The sequence below is a fragment of the Styela clava genome, chromosome 11 (genome assembly GCF_964204865.1).
Source record: "Styela clava chromosome 11, kaStyClav1.hap1.2, whole genome shotgun sequence".
NCBI classification, from domain to species: Eukaryota; Metazoa; Chordata; class Ascidiacea; order Stolidobranchia; family Styelidae; genus Styela; species Styela clava.
Genome location: NC_135260.1, coordinates 6,086,389 through 6,105,010, shown reverse-complemented (window position 1 = coordinate 6,105,010; position 18,622 = coordinate 6,086,389). Strand labels below are relative to the sequence as shown.

The window sequence follows — 18,622 nt, the reverse complement described above, 5'->3', positions numbered from 1 at the left end:
AACATAAACAGACAAAAAGATGATCAGAGAAGCACGTTAGATGCGATTATATTGTTTCGTGAGAACGAAGGTTTGATAAAAAAAATCTAATCACAATAAAGAATGAAAAAAGGAGCAAATTGATAAGCAGGAGTGTAGTACCACTAACATAACTAATCAATATTAAAAATGGTGCGAGCTATCATTCGAAAAGTTTTTTAAATCTCTGTTGCATACAGTCAAATCGACTTGTACATAAAAAATAAAATATTCAACCAACCTGTAGATTCTCCAACTTGCAATATTTCATATTCTCCATTTATAATGGGCGGTGGTTTGCCGCAAGTTGGATGTTCACAGACAGGATGTTTCCCAGTTTCAGCTTCCCAAATTTTACTCGCATTGCAAGTGAGTTCCGAGTCGCCCAGTTGTCTGTATAATTTGAAACATATGAGTGTAAAATTTTAAGATCAAATTTTGAAATGAATGTATGATTGGTTGGTAGAAAATTTTTATGAACATTTGAGATTCGAAGATCAAAAAAGATAAAAAAATAATGACAGTGGACATAAGTACAAATATGAGAGTTTTTAGGTAAAACTCAACTTTCACAATATCTTAACATTTTTATTACCAGTGATATATGAACTTACATGTAGTCTTGTTCACAAACATAGTGAACGATATCCTGATATTTGATTCCGCCATCTTTTATTGTGATTGCATTCGCTACTATTGGTGGATCGGAGCATGACACTCTCTCGCAAGATGGGAGAACGCCTGTCCATTGAGAGTCGGGACCACATTCTGTAACATAATTTGTGTTTCAGTATTACTGAGAATAGCGATAGCCGTTTATTTAGAATCTTCACTGCCAGTGTACCACTTACCACACAAAAATGGAGAACTTTAGTTAGGTATGTAAATTTCACCATCTCATAATTTTTTTCGATGACCGCAGCAACCTGGACTGCTTCAAGACCAGCGCAATCGGTATTCACTAACCTAACTCGTGATTATCCGTTATAATTGTTTATAGCACGGGTGTGAAACATATTTCGTCGGTGAGCCACATAACCAACTTCAGATATCTAAATGGCTCGCACAAATAAATTAGCTGTACCATGTACTTACCGAATTACAGCAATAAAACCACCGAGCAAACGGCGAAAGATGAAACGCTGCAACAAGAGCAAAAAAACGTACGTATTTTTACCCATGTGAGCGCCTTTTCAAACATAGGGCGTCGGATTAGGATTTGGTGGGTAATGGGAAAAAATCTGACAAGGGACACACTATATGGCTTGACGGACCGCTTGTGGCCCGCGGGGCGCCTGTTGCACACTCCTTGTTTATAGTATCGAGAGGTTCTGGCACTCCAGTGGTTTCTCGTAACTTCGATCAAATGTCAGTCTAGTTTGATTCTGAGTGAGTGCGCGCGCAAAAAAGTGATAATTGCACAGAAGTATGCGCTGCGTCCGTGCTATTTTTTTTTTTGTGAAATCTGTGATAGATCTTCAGTAGTAGTAGTTGTTCAGGTAGCAGTGGCTGCTTGCACACATCCTTGTTCGGAGTAAGGTGTACAAACGTTATATTGTCGTAAGTCAAGTTTATTTTATCCAACCTTGAAAAACAATCACATATACAATAGTCGAGGCAATCATACAATTTTACTGTAGGAAGGGAAGCTGCGGTGAAACAAATCTGGTTATTGGGCAGCGACACATGATGTTTAAATCAAGGTAAAATACAACAACAACAACATGCAAACATAATATAACTAGTCAAACCTCTTGTTGCATTTCCGATCATATAATGTCCAGGATGACATCTATATGTGATTTGACTTTTATAACTTCTTGTTACGTTCTCTGGTCTTTTACTTGCATGTCTGACGTCATCTGGTTCCGCGCATTCAACTTTGACGCAAACTGGCATCTCGCCTGACCAGGTATCTGATTATAGAAATATTATAAACTTGTCCCGATTTTGGAATAATAGTTGGACCTTTACTATTTTAAACCTAAGACATCACTATAGAATATTTATTTATATTTAGCGTAGAAGGTAAGAACAACGAAATATGCCGGTTAGTTTACAGTAAAAAGCTAGTAATTTTACTCGAAGACTCAGAAATACGTACAATTACCATTCAAAATCATTTATTAGTAATATAGTTCCAATATTACAGCATCGATATTTGACTAACAACAGACTGAAATATACATGTTATTTTATAGAAAAATACATCAGTAATTACTCTAAAGTCTCAGAAAAACCTACAATTATTGTTGAAATTTGTTTAACTGTGTCAATGTTACACCCAATTTTACAAACCCAATTTCAGCATTAATTTGTCAAATTCCTAATATAATTTGCAGTGTACCAAGCGTGTGATCTGCGGAACACTACTTTGGGATCACATGATGCAATTGAATAGAATAGAAAATTCAGTAGAATTTATTACAAATTTCACATTTTTGGCTAAGTAAGATTTCTAGGATGGTGAAAGAAAGATAATCTTACAAAGTATGTCACATAACATTGAAAAGTCGAGTATATAAATACAATATAACAACGGTTTGATTTAACAGAGCCCTTTTTTGCTGGATATCAATACAAATTACCGTCTTCGAGACAAGTTCTTTCGTCTGTTCCCTCTAATCTATAGCCATAGTCACAAGAATATCGAACAATTCCGCCGAGTTTAAAATTATTTCCCTGTATAGAACCGAACTGTAGACTCCCTGCACCACCACAGTTTATTTCTCGACATGAGTGGCCGTCACCTAAAATGAATTGAGTCAAAGAAATCTAATCGTTCAAAAATATAAGTGTTTAGTCATTCATATATCATGGAAAATATCGAATTTTACAACTTTTAATAACATAGTAATATTGTATTACAACAACTAATCCTATTTTAGATAAAAAAAAATTGTAAAAGGATTACATATTTAAAATAATAGTAAATCATTATTTTAATAAAAAAGAGAGTAATGTACAATAAAAGACACACAAGTCAAATGATTGAGGAAATGCCAGCAGAATTTCAGCCGAATGGTATAGCTGTCTTATGGAGGTGCGTACATAATATCATATAAAAATGTTACCGTGAATAAAATAAAGCAACAACGTTTTGAATAATTACCGACTAACCTAAAGAAATTAAAATAATTAACAAAAGTTATAGCCTTTCAGTGACTTCTGCCATCTTCAAGAACTGAAACTGTGTAATCAACTGGTTCAGTATTTGCTATAACAAAAGCGATTTTTATCACAACAATAAAAATAAGTGTCTAAATTCGACAAAACTTGCCTTTCCATCCGTATACACAAGCACACGAATAGCTTCCAATTGAGTTGGTACAACTTGCTTTCCTATGACAGGAATCTTCATAATCGCATTCATTGATATCTCCACATGATGGAACCCTACCAGACCATCTCTGCATTTATAGAAGATTACTCAATAATTGGTATGTGGGTATATAGGTATATTTATCTGGCCAATGAGAGAGTATAAACGTTCGGTCAGTTTGAAATTGGAATAAAAATTATAAATCATAATACAAGTTGTATTGTCCTATTGATATTCACTCGAATCAAGGTTACAAACGAACTGCACAAATTTATTCGAGGCAGGGAAGTGGATTATAACAATAGAATGTCTCGAAAACAATCATTCAGGTATAAAAGTTGGGAGTATACGTCTACCGTTAAATGGATTAGAGCTTGTGATAGATCGTATATAGCAGTGGTTCTCAAACGACGGGGCGCGCCTCACAAGAGGGACGTAGACAATTTTTTTAGGGGGCGTGCAGCTAACTAAAAAGAAAAATATGTGATGGGATTTATCTTGCCCGCCTTATTTTGGATATTTACATTTCAAAATTTTCATTTATTTCATTATTTACGTTCCATCCACGTATTTTCAGCCTGTTTTTTGAATGAAATATACTTTTCACCTTACTATCTGTTATGGCTTATTGTTAGCTAGTTATTTTTGATGTAGGGCACCAGACTTAACAAATTCTAAAAAGGGGGCGCGACTTAAAAAGTTTGAGAACTACTGGTATATAGCATTTCAGTTACGAGTTGGAACAATGTATAGTGATTCTAAGTAGCAGAACGCTTCACAATAATAAACAGTACGGCGTTACGGTGAACGAAAATGAAGAATAAATCTGTTCATCCATAATCAGATATATTTATTCATTATAGTCATAGTGACACATAAGTTGGCCACGATGACAACAAAGAATATAAAACTTGGCAGGTCTACCACCATCATAAAAGCCAAAAAGGTATTTGTAACTATACAACATTTAATGACCTTATACCGGAGTTTCCAAAATGTTTGGGCCGCGGACCCCTAGTTGTGATAGTTTCTATAGTTTCGACGGACCTCCGTCCTATGTCGTATCGATTCTTAAAGCAATTTGTGACAAGCTAACTTGACCTGTATTTTGTTATCCTATTGGTAGGAACTGGAAATGCTGCTTCACACATGAGTTCGTTGCAAAAGGCAATAAAATTTCAATTGCCGTTTCTGACAGCAATGGATATTCGTGACTTGACCGATTAAGAGCCTTGTTAAGAGCAGTTAAAATAATTGGCAATCACTTATAAAATAAGCAACAATCCGTGTAATCATTTTCATTACCTTTTTAGCTTCACATGTCCTAATGGCTTCACCAATTATTTCATATCCACTATCACACGAGTAAGTCGAAACATCGCCGTACTTTGTTCCTGTGGACGACACTGATCCGAGATGTATCTACAATATCAAGCAATGGTACAAGTATAACAAACAATAAGATAATTAAATCGAAGAAACGAGGACGTGTAGCGAACAAACGGCATCCAAGAATAGGCATCACTCGCGTTCAGTTGATCAGATGTATTGCAGAAGCGGATTGTAAAACACGTGCTTGGTTGGGAATGCGTTCACCACCCTAAGTATGTCATAGCGCATCTTAATATTTTTAAAATTCGGTTTTGTACTGCTATCAATGATAATGTTTTTTTTTTTGCTGGTACCAGGTAAATGTCTAACAACTTAAATCACCCAAATAAGAACTTTTAATAATAACTTTTTGCCGCAAAGGGAATTCTTGTTACTGCAAATACAGTATGGTATTTAGAAGTTTGAATCGTCACTCGGTAATTTACTCCGTGGCCATCTGTCAAAATTGAGGCAAACTTCCAGTACAGCAACCATCAAACAAAATGCATAGACATACAAAATCCAGTGTCAACGTATTATTTTTCAAATTTAAACGCTTTTGGCCGTGTTTAATATTAGGATCCTATTGCATTCAGCTTGAAGTCCCCTTCCGTGAAATCAAAACTAATAATACACTAATTGTTTTTGTAAAAACTTTTTATTTCTGATATCAAAGCTGCCATAGCAAGCGCATGCAAGCAATACAAGTTTTTTTCAAGCTAAAGCGTTTTAATTGAGCGCATGAAACTTACTCAAAGACAGAGACAGAATACAAAGTAAAATGTCAACTGAAATATGCAAGTCTTACTAAACTGAAAGTTTGATGAAATCAACAAAATATCGTACAAACTAGGAGGTGGACTGCTTTAACTATTACTCTTCAAAACTATGAATTATGGTCCCAAAAAAAATCCCTCCGAAAGGACATATCGGAAAAGCTCGCCCGCTAGAGAACGCAAGCAAGCTTCAAGGGTGATTTCTTTCATCTCGACGGCCGATTCCGCATTCAACCACTACATTTTTGCCATTACTGGTAATGACAAATAAAAATAAAAAATTGGGATTGAAATTAATTCCCGTCTTCCATTAGCTATTGTATCATTTCGGACAATATTATACAGCTTTTATATGGCCGATCCAATAATGATATACACAGGGTATCCATACAGTCCCTTTACAATTTCAATTTTGTTATGGAGTCAGTTCTCATTATATTTTAACCAGGTTTATTGCTTTTCAGTCAGTAATTGTTTTAGTATTTTTACTTCATTCAACACATCTGTGAGGTCCAAAACAATATAGGGTGGAGATAAATTTCCTTTGTACTTTCGAAAAAATTCAGGACTTTATGAACACGCTATATATATATATAGATATATATTCTGAAGTAGTCTCCATTGTGGGAATTATTGCTAATGGAATTATTTGTGCATACGCATATTTCTGTTTCTTTTCTATTGATGCCCAAAACCAACGTTGTTTTATTTATAACTAAATATCCTTTCCATAAAATGTAAATTATAAAAGCATTCTTCATTCAGCAAGACGACCATAATTTTAAAATAAAAATTGAATAGCTATTATGCCTAAACAACTTAATTTCAACAATCTGTCTCGTAAACTGGGTTTTTCTGTGATACGATCCTTGAGCGTTTTTTTATCAATATTAATTTTCTATCAACCCACCTCTTTGGGACTAGGGCAAGATACTTTTAAACATTTAATCAGATCGGCATCCACATTCACTCCTCTTGCTTTCCAAACACTGTCACTCCCACAGCGAAACGTGAACACTTTGATTATTTTCCTGGTTTTATACGCCAGTTCATGCCCAAGATTACATCTCACTTCAATGGTGTAATCATTCTAAATAAAATTTAATAAAAAAAGACTTTGTTGAATATTAAACGAAAATTAGATTTTTTGAACTATTGAACTCAGATTTTAAACTTTTAAAAAAATCAACATTGATTATTATCAGACGGAACGTTTACTCCTAGGTTTTAGAGTTATCAACTTTCGGATTAAACCAGTTCTAGCCGGTTTTTGTGTGTTTCGAAAATACTATAACCAAAAGTAAGGCAGACAAAACCCCTCAATTGAAATTCAATTATTTCCAGTAATTTGTCAAAAAATGATTCCTATAGCTTACTAAATAACTCACAGGAATGTAAAATTAACGATTACAAAAACGATTAAAGGTTACAAAAAAACATGTAAGTCCTTATCAAGTCGTACAAGCAAGCGCGAGACAAGTATAGCAAAGTAAAACAAGTGTGGGGCAAGTGAGACACAACATTTTTGAGACATTAGATAAGAACTAGCGGAACTCCTGTAGTATGCAAACCAAGATGGCGGACACCGGAACATAGTATGTGTACCAGGTTAGGGTTAGGCTATAATTTTATTCAAATATTTCATTTTTTAGTTTTATTACGAGTTCGGGGACTAGCCAAGTGACTCCTGTAGTATTCGTACCCGAAATTATGGCCTAACCATAACCTGGTACACATACTATGTTCCGGTGTCCGCAATCTTGGTTCGCATACTACAGGAGTACCGAACTAGCAACCACTGTTACAGTTTAAGTGACAACTCGACTGATCTCCAGAAATTGTGAGTTTAAACATAATATAAGATAAAATTTCAACTTACTGTGTGTTCTACAACTGTCCCTTCGTCTGATTCAATCGTGGGACAGGGTCGACAAAACTCTGTCGGTCTTCTTTCGATATTTCCAATAATTCCGTCTCCAATGTCTGGCCACGCTCGAACGTTTCCAACATGGTTGGCGCAATTTCTCCAGAGAAGTATTACGTCGTTCGGTGTGAAGGCACGATCGTGTATGTTGAAGTGTGAGATTGTTCCTGCAATGTAAATGAATAAATCGTAATGAGTTGGGAGCCCAAACGTTATTTGTCATGTAGAATTGGCTATCCATTCAACCCGGAAGGTTTTTCATGCTCTACAGTCGGTTATAGTACAAAGCCTTGAAAAACAATACTCTAACTAAGGGACAAAAGTGAACAACTTAAACAAAATGTGGCAAACCAAAAGGAACCACATTTTATCACTCAATGATAACGATAGATTTGTATGAAAACTTTCTTCTTTCGTAAATCAATATTTAAGTTGAGCGGTTACTGACGTTCGCTACTGCCAACATAACGGTTTTGTTTACTACTCCATGAAAAGAAACAATAACGTTTGATTAAATGAAATACTTTTTTTTTTCAATTGACGAAATTTTTATGAATGAATACTAAATTTAGAATCACGAAATAACTATATATCTGTATATTGCACCATTCAGATTTATAGCTTGACCAAGGTTATTTTATGGTCTAACGGTTTCCTTATTTTATTAATTATAGCTTGGTATTCACGTATTCACACTAAAATACCTAAAAATTCTTGAGAAGCAGAGAAGCCTCCACCAAGCGAGTCTTGCTCCTGTCCAATCACTAGAACACCACCTCCAGGTATGGTTTGGCCAGTTGCCAGGCCTTCCCCACTGTCTTCCAACAAACCATCTAGGTAAATGTACCAATTTCCACCTTCGCTTGTCCACACAATGGTGACCAAATACCAGCGACCATCGTTGATTGGTCTCGAGTCACTGACAGCAAATTCCCCATTTACATATCTGTGAAGATGAACAGAGATGCTGGCTCAATTAAACAGATTTTTATGGTTTCCATATGATACTTCTGCCCAAAAAAAGATGGGGGTCTTTCAGGTGAAAAGAGAAGGTAAAATAGGGCAAATTATCACGCATAACTTCCCATCCACTCCATGCAAGGATCTCTAGACAAGAAGATATTTTTATGGAAGAATATGAAAGCTGGAATCTTTTTTTTTTTTTTTATAGAGACAGTAAGTGACTATACCAAATGAATGGAATACTCGTTGTGGGGGTAATGTGATATATGGGCAATCATGGTTTTGTAAAAACTAAAAATCTGACGAAATAAGTGAAAATTACACGAATGGCACAATAACCTAGCAGTTTGATTAGTGGGCCAACTACGTTGGCGTCGCACGGTAAAAAAAAATTGTGACGAAAGTCCATGCCGTCAACTCATCCAAGGTGTAAACATTTGGGTGGGCAATGTCGTACAGGAGAGATTCCTGTCATTCCCGAATTAGTAGATCGTAACGTAGTCAGTAACTGCTTATACACAACATTGTGTGGGGCGAAAGTCTGAAACTTCTCATACAAAAAATCAAAAAAGAAGTGAATTTGTGCGTTTGTGATACTTAATTCAATTTTCAAGACAGTTGAAAAATCGGAGCTACTCACAAAGTCAATGCCGTTAAATCTGTCAATGTCAGAGTGTCCGCTTCTATTCCATCTCCGACGGCGTAGGAAAACGGGGTTCCGTATGTTTCGGTATCGTTTGATCGAAGATAAAATGATACAGTAACTTCAGTCATGTTCCCAAGAGCGTAATCAAGTTTTACATGATGGTAGGTGTTAGGTTTTCCAAAGTATAAATCGAAATATGGATCGCCAACTGCAAATGCATTATAAATATAATTTGATAAAAGCTTCATGGTGAACATAAAACTTACATTACATATGACCGTAACTCATCTAAGCATAATATCACTTGACGGATTAATTATTTTATATGACGATTTTTCCAGGCCAAAGTCAGTAGTACTCAGAAGTAAAGAAACTCAGCGAAGCAAAAATCAATACTTCCTCGTGTGCAACAAATCTGAAAACGAGTGACATTCTGTTTGGAAGTTTGGAGTTACGTTATTTACCCAGTGGGTCTTTTTCAGGTTCGAATTCGTAGGGCAGGGGTTAATGTTGTGTGTTTACGGTGTCCTCCGCCATCAAAGGCCATGCATATGGAACAGTTAACTGGTTAACTTACTGATTTTGAGCAACATAACATGCTGTTGAATCAAGAAGTTAACCAGTTGATCTTTCCCAAACGCCATGGACAGACAAATGTGTGATAATTAGTAACATTTTTACCATCCTCGTTGTGTAAGATTAAAACTTCTTGTACTAACAGGATGTTTCGAAATTGTAAATTTGTAAAATATAAATTTCGGAGGAAAGTAATGTAGTGATAGAAAAAAACTTGAACAGCGCACCTTCTTCACAATGTTGTCCAATGTAAGTCGGGGGACAAAGACATTTGTAAGAATTGATGAGATCGAGGCATTCTCCATTCACGCATGGATTGCTGGAACATTCGTTTATATTTTCACCGCAGTAATCACCGGCATAGCCTGGTTTGCAAACACATCTGCAATATAGAAAAATATATTTATATCGCTGTTTTATAATTTACTTTGATCAATAAGTAGATAAATGAACAATTCACGGATCGCTCTGTCATTATGTTGTTGTTGTTCTTGTTCTTTAACACAGAAAAAAAAAGCTTTTTTCTTTGATTACTGGGCCAAAGGCTTTGACCTTCGCTAGAATTTTAAATATTCCAGTGAGCTGTGTGGAATTCTTTTTTTTGTGCCATGACGTCATCAAAATTTGCCACCATGTGGCGGATCCACAAACGCATATGAGCGCGACGTGTCCATATATTTGAGCATAGCTCTCTTGTCTTCCAAACAATTCAAGGACACCTGGCAGAATGTTTGGCCTAAAAACTTAGGAGTTGAGCGGATTATTATACTATGCCGCAATGATTAAAAGATATTTCACAAACTTTATTGACGCTGCTGAAATATTCAAATAAATAGAACGTGGCTGACATTCATTGAACATTCTCGAACTTCCGATATAAAATTTGCATCTTAAAAATAGGTGATTGCGATTTGACAAATGTTTAAATAACCACATGGATTGCTTCATTATTGAATTTATCATTCTCCCGCAGAAAACCTCGAGGTTTTTAAGAGGCGTATCACATTTTTATTAAAAACAATACTCTAGAAAAGCCACTGATAGCATATATTAAAGCATACTTCGAAAGTACTCCCGTAGTATGTACTAGGTTAGGGTTAGGCCATAATTTTATTTCGTTTTTCCTTATTTTAATCCTATTACGAGTTCGGAAACTGTCTGTGTTAGCCAATTGAACATCCCCCTGCCCACGGGCTTCCGTCCCTTTAGACAACTTGATGGAAAGTAGGCGAACAAAATTAGTTACCGACATATTGGTACACACACTTCTGGAGCGCCAAAAAGTACAAATGTGTTATAACCAGAATCAAATCACATTGTAACTTACTCAAAATCATTTATCCCATCAACACAGGTGGCTCCGTTTAGACATGGATCGGATGCACAATCATCGATATTAGTTTGACACATTACTCCTTCAAATCCTTCGGAGCAGTTGCAATGAAAACTGGCAACCCTATCTACGCATGTGCCGTTGTGATGACAGGGGTTCGATGCACATTCGTCGATGTCCACCTCACATAGATCGCCTGTTATAGTAATAAATTTTATTAATTTTATTCCGATTGCCCTCATTTTAGTTATATTACGAGTTCGGGGACTGTCTGTGTTAGCAAAGTGAATCGTTCCCCTGTCCCTAGGTTTTGTTAGACCCTTTACACAACTTGATGCAAAGTAGGCGAACAAAATTAGTTACTTCCATATTGGTACATACACTTCTAGAGCGCCAAAAATTTAAATTGAATAGAAACTGAATTAATTACAAGTATGTCTGGAACAAAGACATGCCTGACTATTGTACATATGTTATGTCTTGTGTACATCTAACGAGAGCACACAAATATACTTCCTATTTTGTGGAAAAGATTATGTTATTTTCACATTTTATAAAATGGATTTATTATTGACAGAACAATTTATTTATGAAATAATTTTGAGATGGGAAAGATAGAAGAAAACGAGGCTATGAAGATAGTAATGAAAACAGATACAGAATATCGGTATGAGATTTGTTTGTAATAAAAATCTATTTAAATACAAAGTATAGTAAACTGGCAACTCAAATGATAAGACATAACAGGATCACATACGGAAGGTATAGGCCGACGATGGTCTAATCTAACTAACCTCTTGCGCAGGGGTTCTCAAACGGGGGGGGGGGGGACAAAAGGGGTACACAATTTTTTGAGGGGGCGTGAAAACTAATTAAAAATGAAAACATTTAGATACAGTTAGATTTGATCTTGCCCGCCCTATTTTGGATATTTGCATTTTAAAATTTTTCATTTATTTCATTATTTACGTTCCATCCACACATTTTCAACGTGTTTTTTGAATAAAACATACTTTCGCCTTACTATCTGGTATTTCTAGCTTATTGGTATCTGGGTACTTTTGAGGTGAGGCGCGACTCAAAAGTTTAAGAACCACTGCTCTAGCGATTAATGCGTTGGGTCTTATTTATTTATATCGTATGTTAAAGATCTCGAGTTCAGATCCCATGCCCACCACCACAGAAGGGTGTTATGAGTTGCGTAAGCTAAACGGAAAAGATTACATTCTCCAAGAATAGTAAAGACCCGTGTACCAGCGGTCTTTGCACGAAGCCTTGTTCGGAGTAAAATCGAAAAATTATGGTTTCAGTTATGTTGCTAATTCTAAAGCTAATTCTAAATGTCCAACAACTTACCGATGAAACCAGAATTGCATTCACAACTGAATTCATTCAGAAGATCGACGCAAGTAGCTCCATTGTTGCAGGGTGAACTTTGACATTCGTCTGTTTCAATGCGGCAGTATTCTCCTTCGTATCCCGGCGCACATTCACAACTAATAGTAAGAAAGCATTGAGTTAGATACTTCAACTATAAATCATTTTAAGATCTGTTTCATTACTAGACAAAGCACTAAAACTGAGTGTATACAGGTAAACAAAAACTATTTTTTGTATTCGATAGTACATCAATTAATTAACAAGAGAGCTATGCTCAAATATATGGACACGTGGCGCCAATGGCAATAATTTTGATGACGTCATAGCAAAAAAAAAGTGATAGCCTTCTGGAGAAAAATTTTATCTTTAACCACTGAAAATTTCAAAGCAATTGGTCCAGTATTCGAAGAGAAGAGCGATTTTTAAAAAATCGAGACGGAGACAAATAACAATAACAATAACAACAAAATTTTGTAACGATCGTTATGTCCACTTCGTGTCCAATAACTACAATTTTGACTCACTGCCTGTATTTTGGCTCAGCTCATGTTTAATAAGCGATATCGAAAAAGTTAAAAATCGACTTTATTGTGATAGGTATCAAAAATTACACTTTTATAATATATTAATATAATTTCAATTTATTTGCTTTAAATTTGGAGAATTTAGCCTGCTTGATTCATGTTAAATTACAATGCAAGGCTTAATTTTCAATAAACTTTAGTCATTTAAAATTGAATTTCATCCCGCGCGTGAAGATGTAAAGTGGCATAAACAAATAATTTTTAAAATTAAGCTTATGGGGAATGCTGTCGAAAGAGCATAAAATCATACTTGTTACAGTTTAGATATACTGAGTGTCCATAAAGTTATTTTACAATTTCAATTTGGTTATGAAGTCAGTTCTCAATATATCTTAACCTAGTTTGTTGTTTTTTATCAGTAATTGTTTAAGTATTTTTTACATCATGTATTACATCTGTGAGGGCCAAACCAATATACGGTATCAATTATACTCCTTGCAATTAAAAAAAAATTGAGACTTCACGGACGCCTCATATATGCGATGTAATGTATTCACTGAAATTGAATCGAATCAACAATATGAACATTCGTCCATGATTTGTACCTGAATCCGTTAATTTCGTCGATGCATGTGGAACCTTCTGCACATATGTGTAAAGAACATTCATCAATATCAATCTCGCAAACATCACCTGAAAATTACAATATGAATATTCTTAGCGAAAATAGAAACATAGTTGAAAAATACAAAACATTCAGAATATATTCAAATTATTATTCATAAGTTCCAAACCGTCGGTATCAACAAGAGTTATTAATAAACAAATGAATTTATTCATGGCATACACTACCAAAATAATATTAGATAGGATTGAACGTGCAAGCCGTTTAACTTATGGAACATTTGACAAGCGAATGCCGTGCATCTAAAAGTACCGCTATAGCCGAGCGTCGACTCGGATAAATGTCTTAAAACAAACCAATGACTCTGATTGAAATGTAATCGTTTTTTTTTTTATTTTACGTCGATTTCAAACGCCTATGTACGCTATATGAATCGGTTGAATCAAAAAAATAAGACACTTATCATTCGATTTCCTTGATCGACAACTCAGTCTTACCTGAATATCCCGGTTGGCAAGTACATGTGAATGTAGTTCCGTGCCCAGAGCATGATGCGCTGTTCTTGCATGGTTCTGGGGAATCAGATATGTCGGTGAGACACGGTATAGTAATTGTTACAATAATCACAAATAAAACACCGACTACAATAGCTCATTAAAGATATTTTTCGAGAACAGTTATAGTTTTACAATTTAATTTATTTACCAAGACGCGAGAAATCTCATGGAATGTGCAATGATGGGGCGTAGACCAATATTTCAAGATACTTCAGACAAACGGCATAATAAGTTCCGGGGAAAGATATACTGGAATGACAAAGTAAAGCAATTTTCAATAATCAGAAATAAGACGCTGTTAGGTATTGCTCATCAAAGATAACGTTTCAAAAAATGTCTGATTTAAAAAAAAATATAGTGGCGACAAATTCGTAATTCATACAAAAGTTGATCAAAATCACGATACTTAACAGTTTTAGTCTAAAATTCTACAAATAATGAGAGCGATATCGGTTTTTAAACTTTTCAATTATAATAATCGTACGAGAAATTTTCGTACCCTCATACAAGGCTATGAACAAGCAACTTATACGTACGTGAGTAGCTTCTACATTTGGAGGAAACGAAATCAATATATTGGGACAGTAGGCGGAAACCGGTATCTTTAACATGCGGCGCCAACGTAGTCAGACCAGGGCTTTCTGACAGCCATCTCGCCTACAATAGTATAGAAGAACTTTTTCTACTACTTACTTGCAAAGCATTCATTGTAGTAAAGAGCTTCAAGTAACGCTTCGTCGTCCATTTCTCCTTCTGCAAAAAAGGTAGCAGATAATTGTTACGATCATGAGAGACAGTCTGGTTCATATTTCCAGTTCAAGCCGGGTTTCATTGATTGTTACAATAATTAGAAATAAAACGACGGCAGGTATTGCTCATTGAATATAAAATTTCAAGAAAAGCCCGATTTAAAAAATATATATATAGTGGCGACAAATTCATACGAAGGGTATATATTCGGAAATATAGTGAAAAAATCCATGCGATATTGATTGGATTTCAGGGCAACTAACTACCGTACATATTCTTCTTTATGTTTTTGTTCCGGTGGGTCCGTATGCATATATTTAATATAAGGATGCTATAGCAAGATTAAAAATACCATTCTGAGGGATTCGGAGTCTTGCTATACGCAAACACAAACATATTTCTGTAACGTTTCGTCTGACCTTGGTCAGTGTGCAGCAAGACTCTTGAATCACCTAGAATATTTATTCATGTTTAGAATTAATACTGATTTATAGAAGACTTTATAATTAACAGAAATTAAGGGGAAGAATATTATTACTCACATGGATACATCAGTGCAATTTTTTTTTTTAAATATGTGGAACATTTTTCATCGAACCGAAACATTTTTACTTACTTACTGTAACACAACAGTATGTCTTAATCGAGCTATTTTTGTCAAAGTCCACTGGCGACGCTGAGCCTTCTGAGTGAGCTATATTTAGTAACAAATGACCAATTCAAAGGATACCGACTAGAATTAGGGAACAATCTGTTGCCAAGTGTAATAAAAGTGCACATGCTTGGTAAAGAATATCTTAGAGATAATTAAGATAATAATTATTTGATTGACATCTAGTCGCTACGTAACATTGTCAACCCGCTAAGGTTGACGCGCAAAATAGCTCCCTCTATGTTAGCGAGCCAAAAAATTTTATATACATATATGTAATTAATAAAAAAAATAAAAATCCATTGTCTATTACCTTTTGAAAACATTGTTACATATATGGTCCAACTTTAACAAGATAAAATATCATGCGATCAAATGTTTAAAAAATATAGAACAATTTAGAGTCTAGCATATGAGATTTATCTTAAAAAATGATTCAACAAACATAATATGTATTTGCGGTAATATTGATCAGTGTAAAATGGCGTCCATAACCACTTTAGCAGTCCGATATTTTTTTTATGCGAGGTGAATAAAATTCAAAGAAAGCATGTAAAAAGAACTGTGATTATGAGCATGTCTGGAATGAGTTGTAATCAAGTATAAACTCAGTTCAAAATTATACAAAAACATAACAATATAAAATGTTGGCAAGGCCTTTAACTAAATAGGGCGAATCTCTAAAAAGCTGCCTCGAAAAATTAGCGAAATATATTTTTGATCCCTAAACTTCTGTAACTTCTTATTGATATACTTTGGTGAATATTGCTTCAAACAGTGATTGAATTCGACTTAAAAGGCACCTTTGTACTTTAGTAATATTTTGGAATAAATGTTTTTCTAAATTTTGACATCAGTCCGTTGTATTGAAACCCTCGGTACAGAAAAGCAATATACATAATACATCGGTCAGACTACCCGAACTCAAGAAAACTTTACAAATTAAGCTATTTTCTTACGTTATTTATACAGATCTTGACCTTCTAAGATCACCTATTTCATAACTCACATTCATATTTCAACGACAATGGCCTTTCTGATTGCAATATACCACTCATCTCACGTAATTTTTTTGTGACTTTTTAAAAGCACTTTGATTGGTTGCACCCGGAAATATATTTTCTCTTGACAACCGGAATCAACTTAAATGGAATATTTCCAGCCTAGTAAGGACCGTACATATATAAAGTTTTTATATATGGCCAGTGCTCGACCTTGCCTGATTGCCGGTTTCATCATATCTTTAAATATACAAAATTACGAAATTCAAGGCGATTATATTTCCGTAAACAACTAATCCTACGTGCACGACTCGGTTTGACTTTTGTCCAAATTTCGATATAATTGATATTTTCTATTTGATTTGTTTGTATTTAAAGTTCTGTAGTTAATTTGATTTTATAGAATATACGTCGATTACAGAACCACGTAAGACAGTATGTCTATAAAGTACAAGGTTTTTAGTTAATTCACCGTTAGAAAATGAGTTCAGCAACAAATATCAAGCACTTATCAGATTTTTGAACTGTTAATATATAGATGATAGACTGACTAGAATATTCAAGTATATATGCTCACTGATAGAATGCTTTGTAAACAAATACTGAGATTTATTTTGCTTTAAAAAGGAAAATAACTACAAAATATTCAAATTAAGTATTTCACTTTTTTTTATGATGGCGTATTGATGCAACATGCCAATACTAAAGTCACGTTGCACAATATTCATGTTTTTTTTTATTTCATTTATTTCTTTAATCACAAATACCTATTCAATCATAAATAAATAAAACTTGGTCAAAACTGAGATAGAGGGCAACGACAGAAGTGAGATTATGAAGGATAATATTATAAAATCACAACCCAACGCCAACCCGAAAACTCATGCTTGGAAAATTAATTATTTGAGGTCCTGCAAAGTGCCAGAAAAACGTAATGGGATGTGCTTTAAACGAATTTTAAATTATCGAAGTCCTAGTTTCTTTTTTTAAAGGGAATCGTGTTTGAGTTTATTTTAGAATAATAATAATTATAATACAAAAATGGGTACTCCCGTATAGGATGTGTACCAAGTTAGGGTTGTGCCATAATTTTATTCGGATTTTTCTTATTTTAGTTCTATTACGTCGAGTTCAGGGACTGCCTGTGTTAGCCAAGTGAATATACCCCCTGTCCATAGGCTTCCGTTCCCTTTACACAACTTGTTGTAAAGTAGGCGAGCAGAATTAGTTACCCCCATATTAGTACACACACTTCTAGAGCGCCCGAAAATGAATGAAAGATTGTTCGAACATAGCGTTCCTTACGTGAACATACATCTTCGTATCCTAAATGCATTACTTTCCAATTGTAATCCATGATCGAGCATGATGGTTAATTCAGATCGACACTGAAGTAAGTTTCAAGTATAAACCTTGCTTGACAAAACCTATCACTATTTACGTCATTGGGTACGATAGCCTTGCTGATTGGTTTTCGCGACTTTTTTCTGATTGCGATCGCATTCTCTCTGAAGTCTGGAATGAATCAAAATGTTCGTAACAGAGTAGAATGTAAATGATAAGCTATGACTGTAGTAAGGTTGTGAAATAAAAGCGTCGTTTGCAGAGAGACTTGCGTTTTGAAAGTAAGCAATCCGCGGTTTTAGTTTTGATGTAATATATAGGCGGTGCCGTAAAACGAACAGAAGAAATTTTAAATCCAGTAAAAAGTTTACCTTTAACTCACAAGGCATAACTCGACGCACCCCAAAACAAATAAACCAATTATTTTGCAGATTAGTGGTTTCAATTTCAGTTTCAAGTGATAGCATCAGGTGTTCTTCATAAATAGGCTTCGAGAAATACGCTATGGAAAATAGTTTTTATTGAAGAAATCTTGGTCCTTGGGGAGAATTTTGATGAAGTCAACTAATCGTCAGAAAACAACAGCAAAACAGAAAAGTCATTATTAAATATCTCATACTATGCAAATAGTTTAAGAAACGACGAGAAACAAACAGTGATAAATAAACTACGATTTGATAGAGAGATTTACGCAGGCAATTTACATTAAAAATGGTTCTAGGAAAATTCGCCGCAAGAAATTTCGCTGTAAGAAATCTCGCCGTATGAAATTTCGCCACATGGGAAAAAAACCGTATGAAAAATCGCCTTATATAAAAAAGATTCGCACAACCTAACCCTAACCCTATAAACTGTTATTT

At 34.8% G+C, this 18,622-nt stretch overlaps 1 protein-coding gene across 2 annotated transcripts in view; it reads right to left on the bottom strand.

Annotated features, from left to right (window-relative positions):
- The window catches only part of LOC120347382 (sushi, von Willebrand factor type A, EGF and pentraxin domain-containing protein 1-like), a 136,397-nt gene that overhangs the window by 54,331 nt on the left and 63,444 nt on the right, over positions 1-18,622 (bottom strand). For both annotated transcript variants that reach the window (XM_039417309.2, XM_078117588.1), the window contains exons 29-44: positions 14,709-14,768; positions 13,956-14,030; positions 13,439-13,526; positions 12,286-12,425; positions 10,924-11,125; positions 9,824-9,978; positions 9,015-9,228; positions 8,116-8,357; positions 7,367-7,578; positions 6,398-6,577; positions 4,646-4,762; positions 3,299-3,428; positions 2,607-2,768; positions 1,770-1,934; positions 633-786; positions 260-411 (exon numbers count right to left, since the gene is read on the bottom strand). In XM_039417309.2, coding sequence (XP_039273243.2) covers positions 260-411; positions 633-786; positions 1,770-1,934; positions 2,607-2,768; positions 3,299-3,428; positions 4,646-4,762; positions 6,398-6,577; positions 7,367-7,578; positions 8,116-8,357; positions 9,015-9,228; positions 9,824-9,978; positions 10,924-11,125; positions 12,286-12,425; positions 13,439-13,526; positions 13,956-14,030; positions 14,709-14,768 — 2,448 coding nt within the window. The remainder of the gene's footprint in view (positions 1-259; positions 412-632; positions 787-1,769; positions 1,935-2,606; positions 2,769-3,298; positions 3,429-4,645; positions 4,763-6,397; positions 6,578-7,366; positions 7,579-8,115; positions 8,358-9,014; positions 9,229-9,823; positions 9,979-10,923; positions 11,126-12,285; positions 12,426-13,438; positions 13,527-13,955; positions 14,031-14,708; positions 14,769-18,622) is intronic.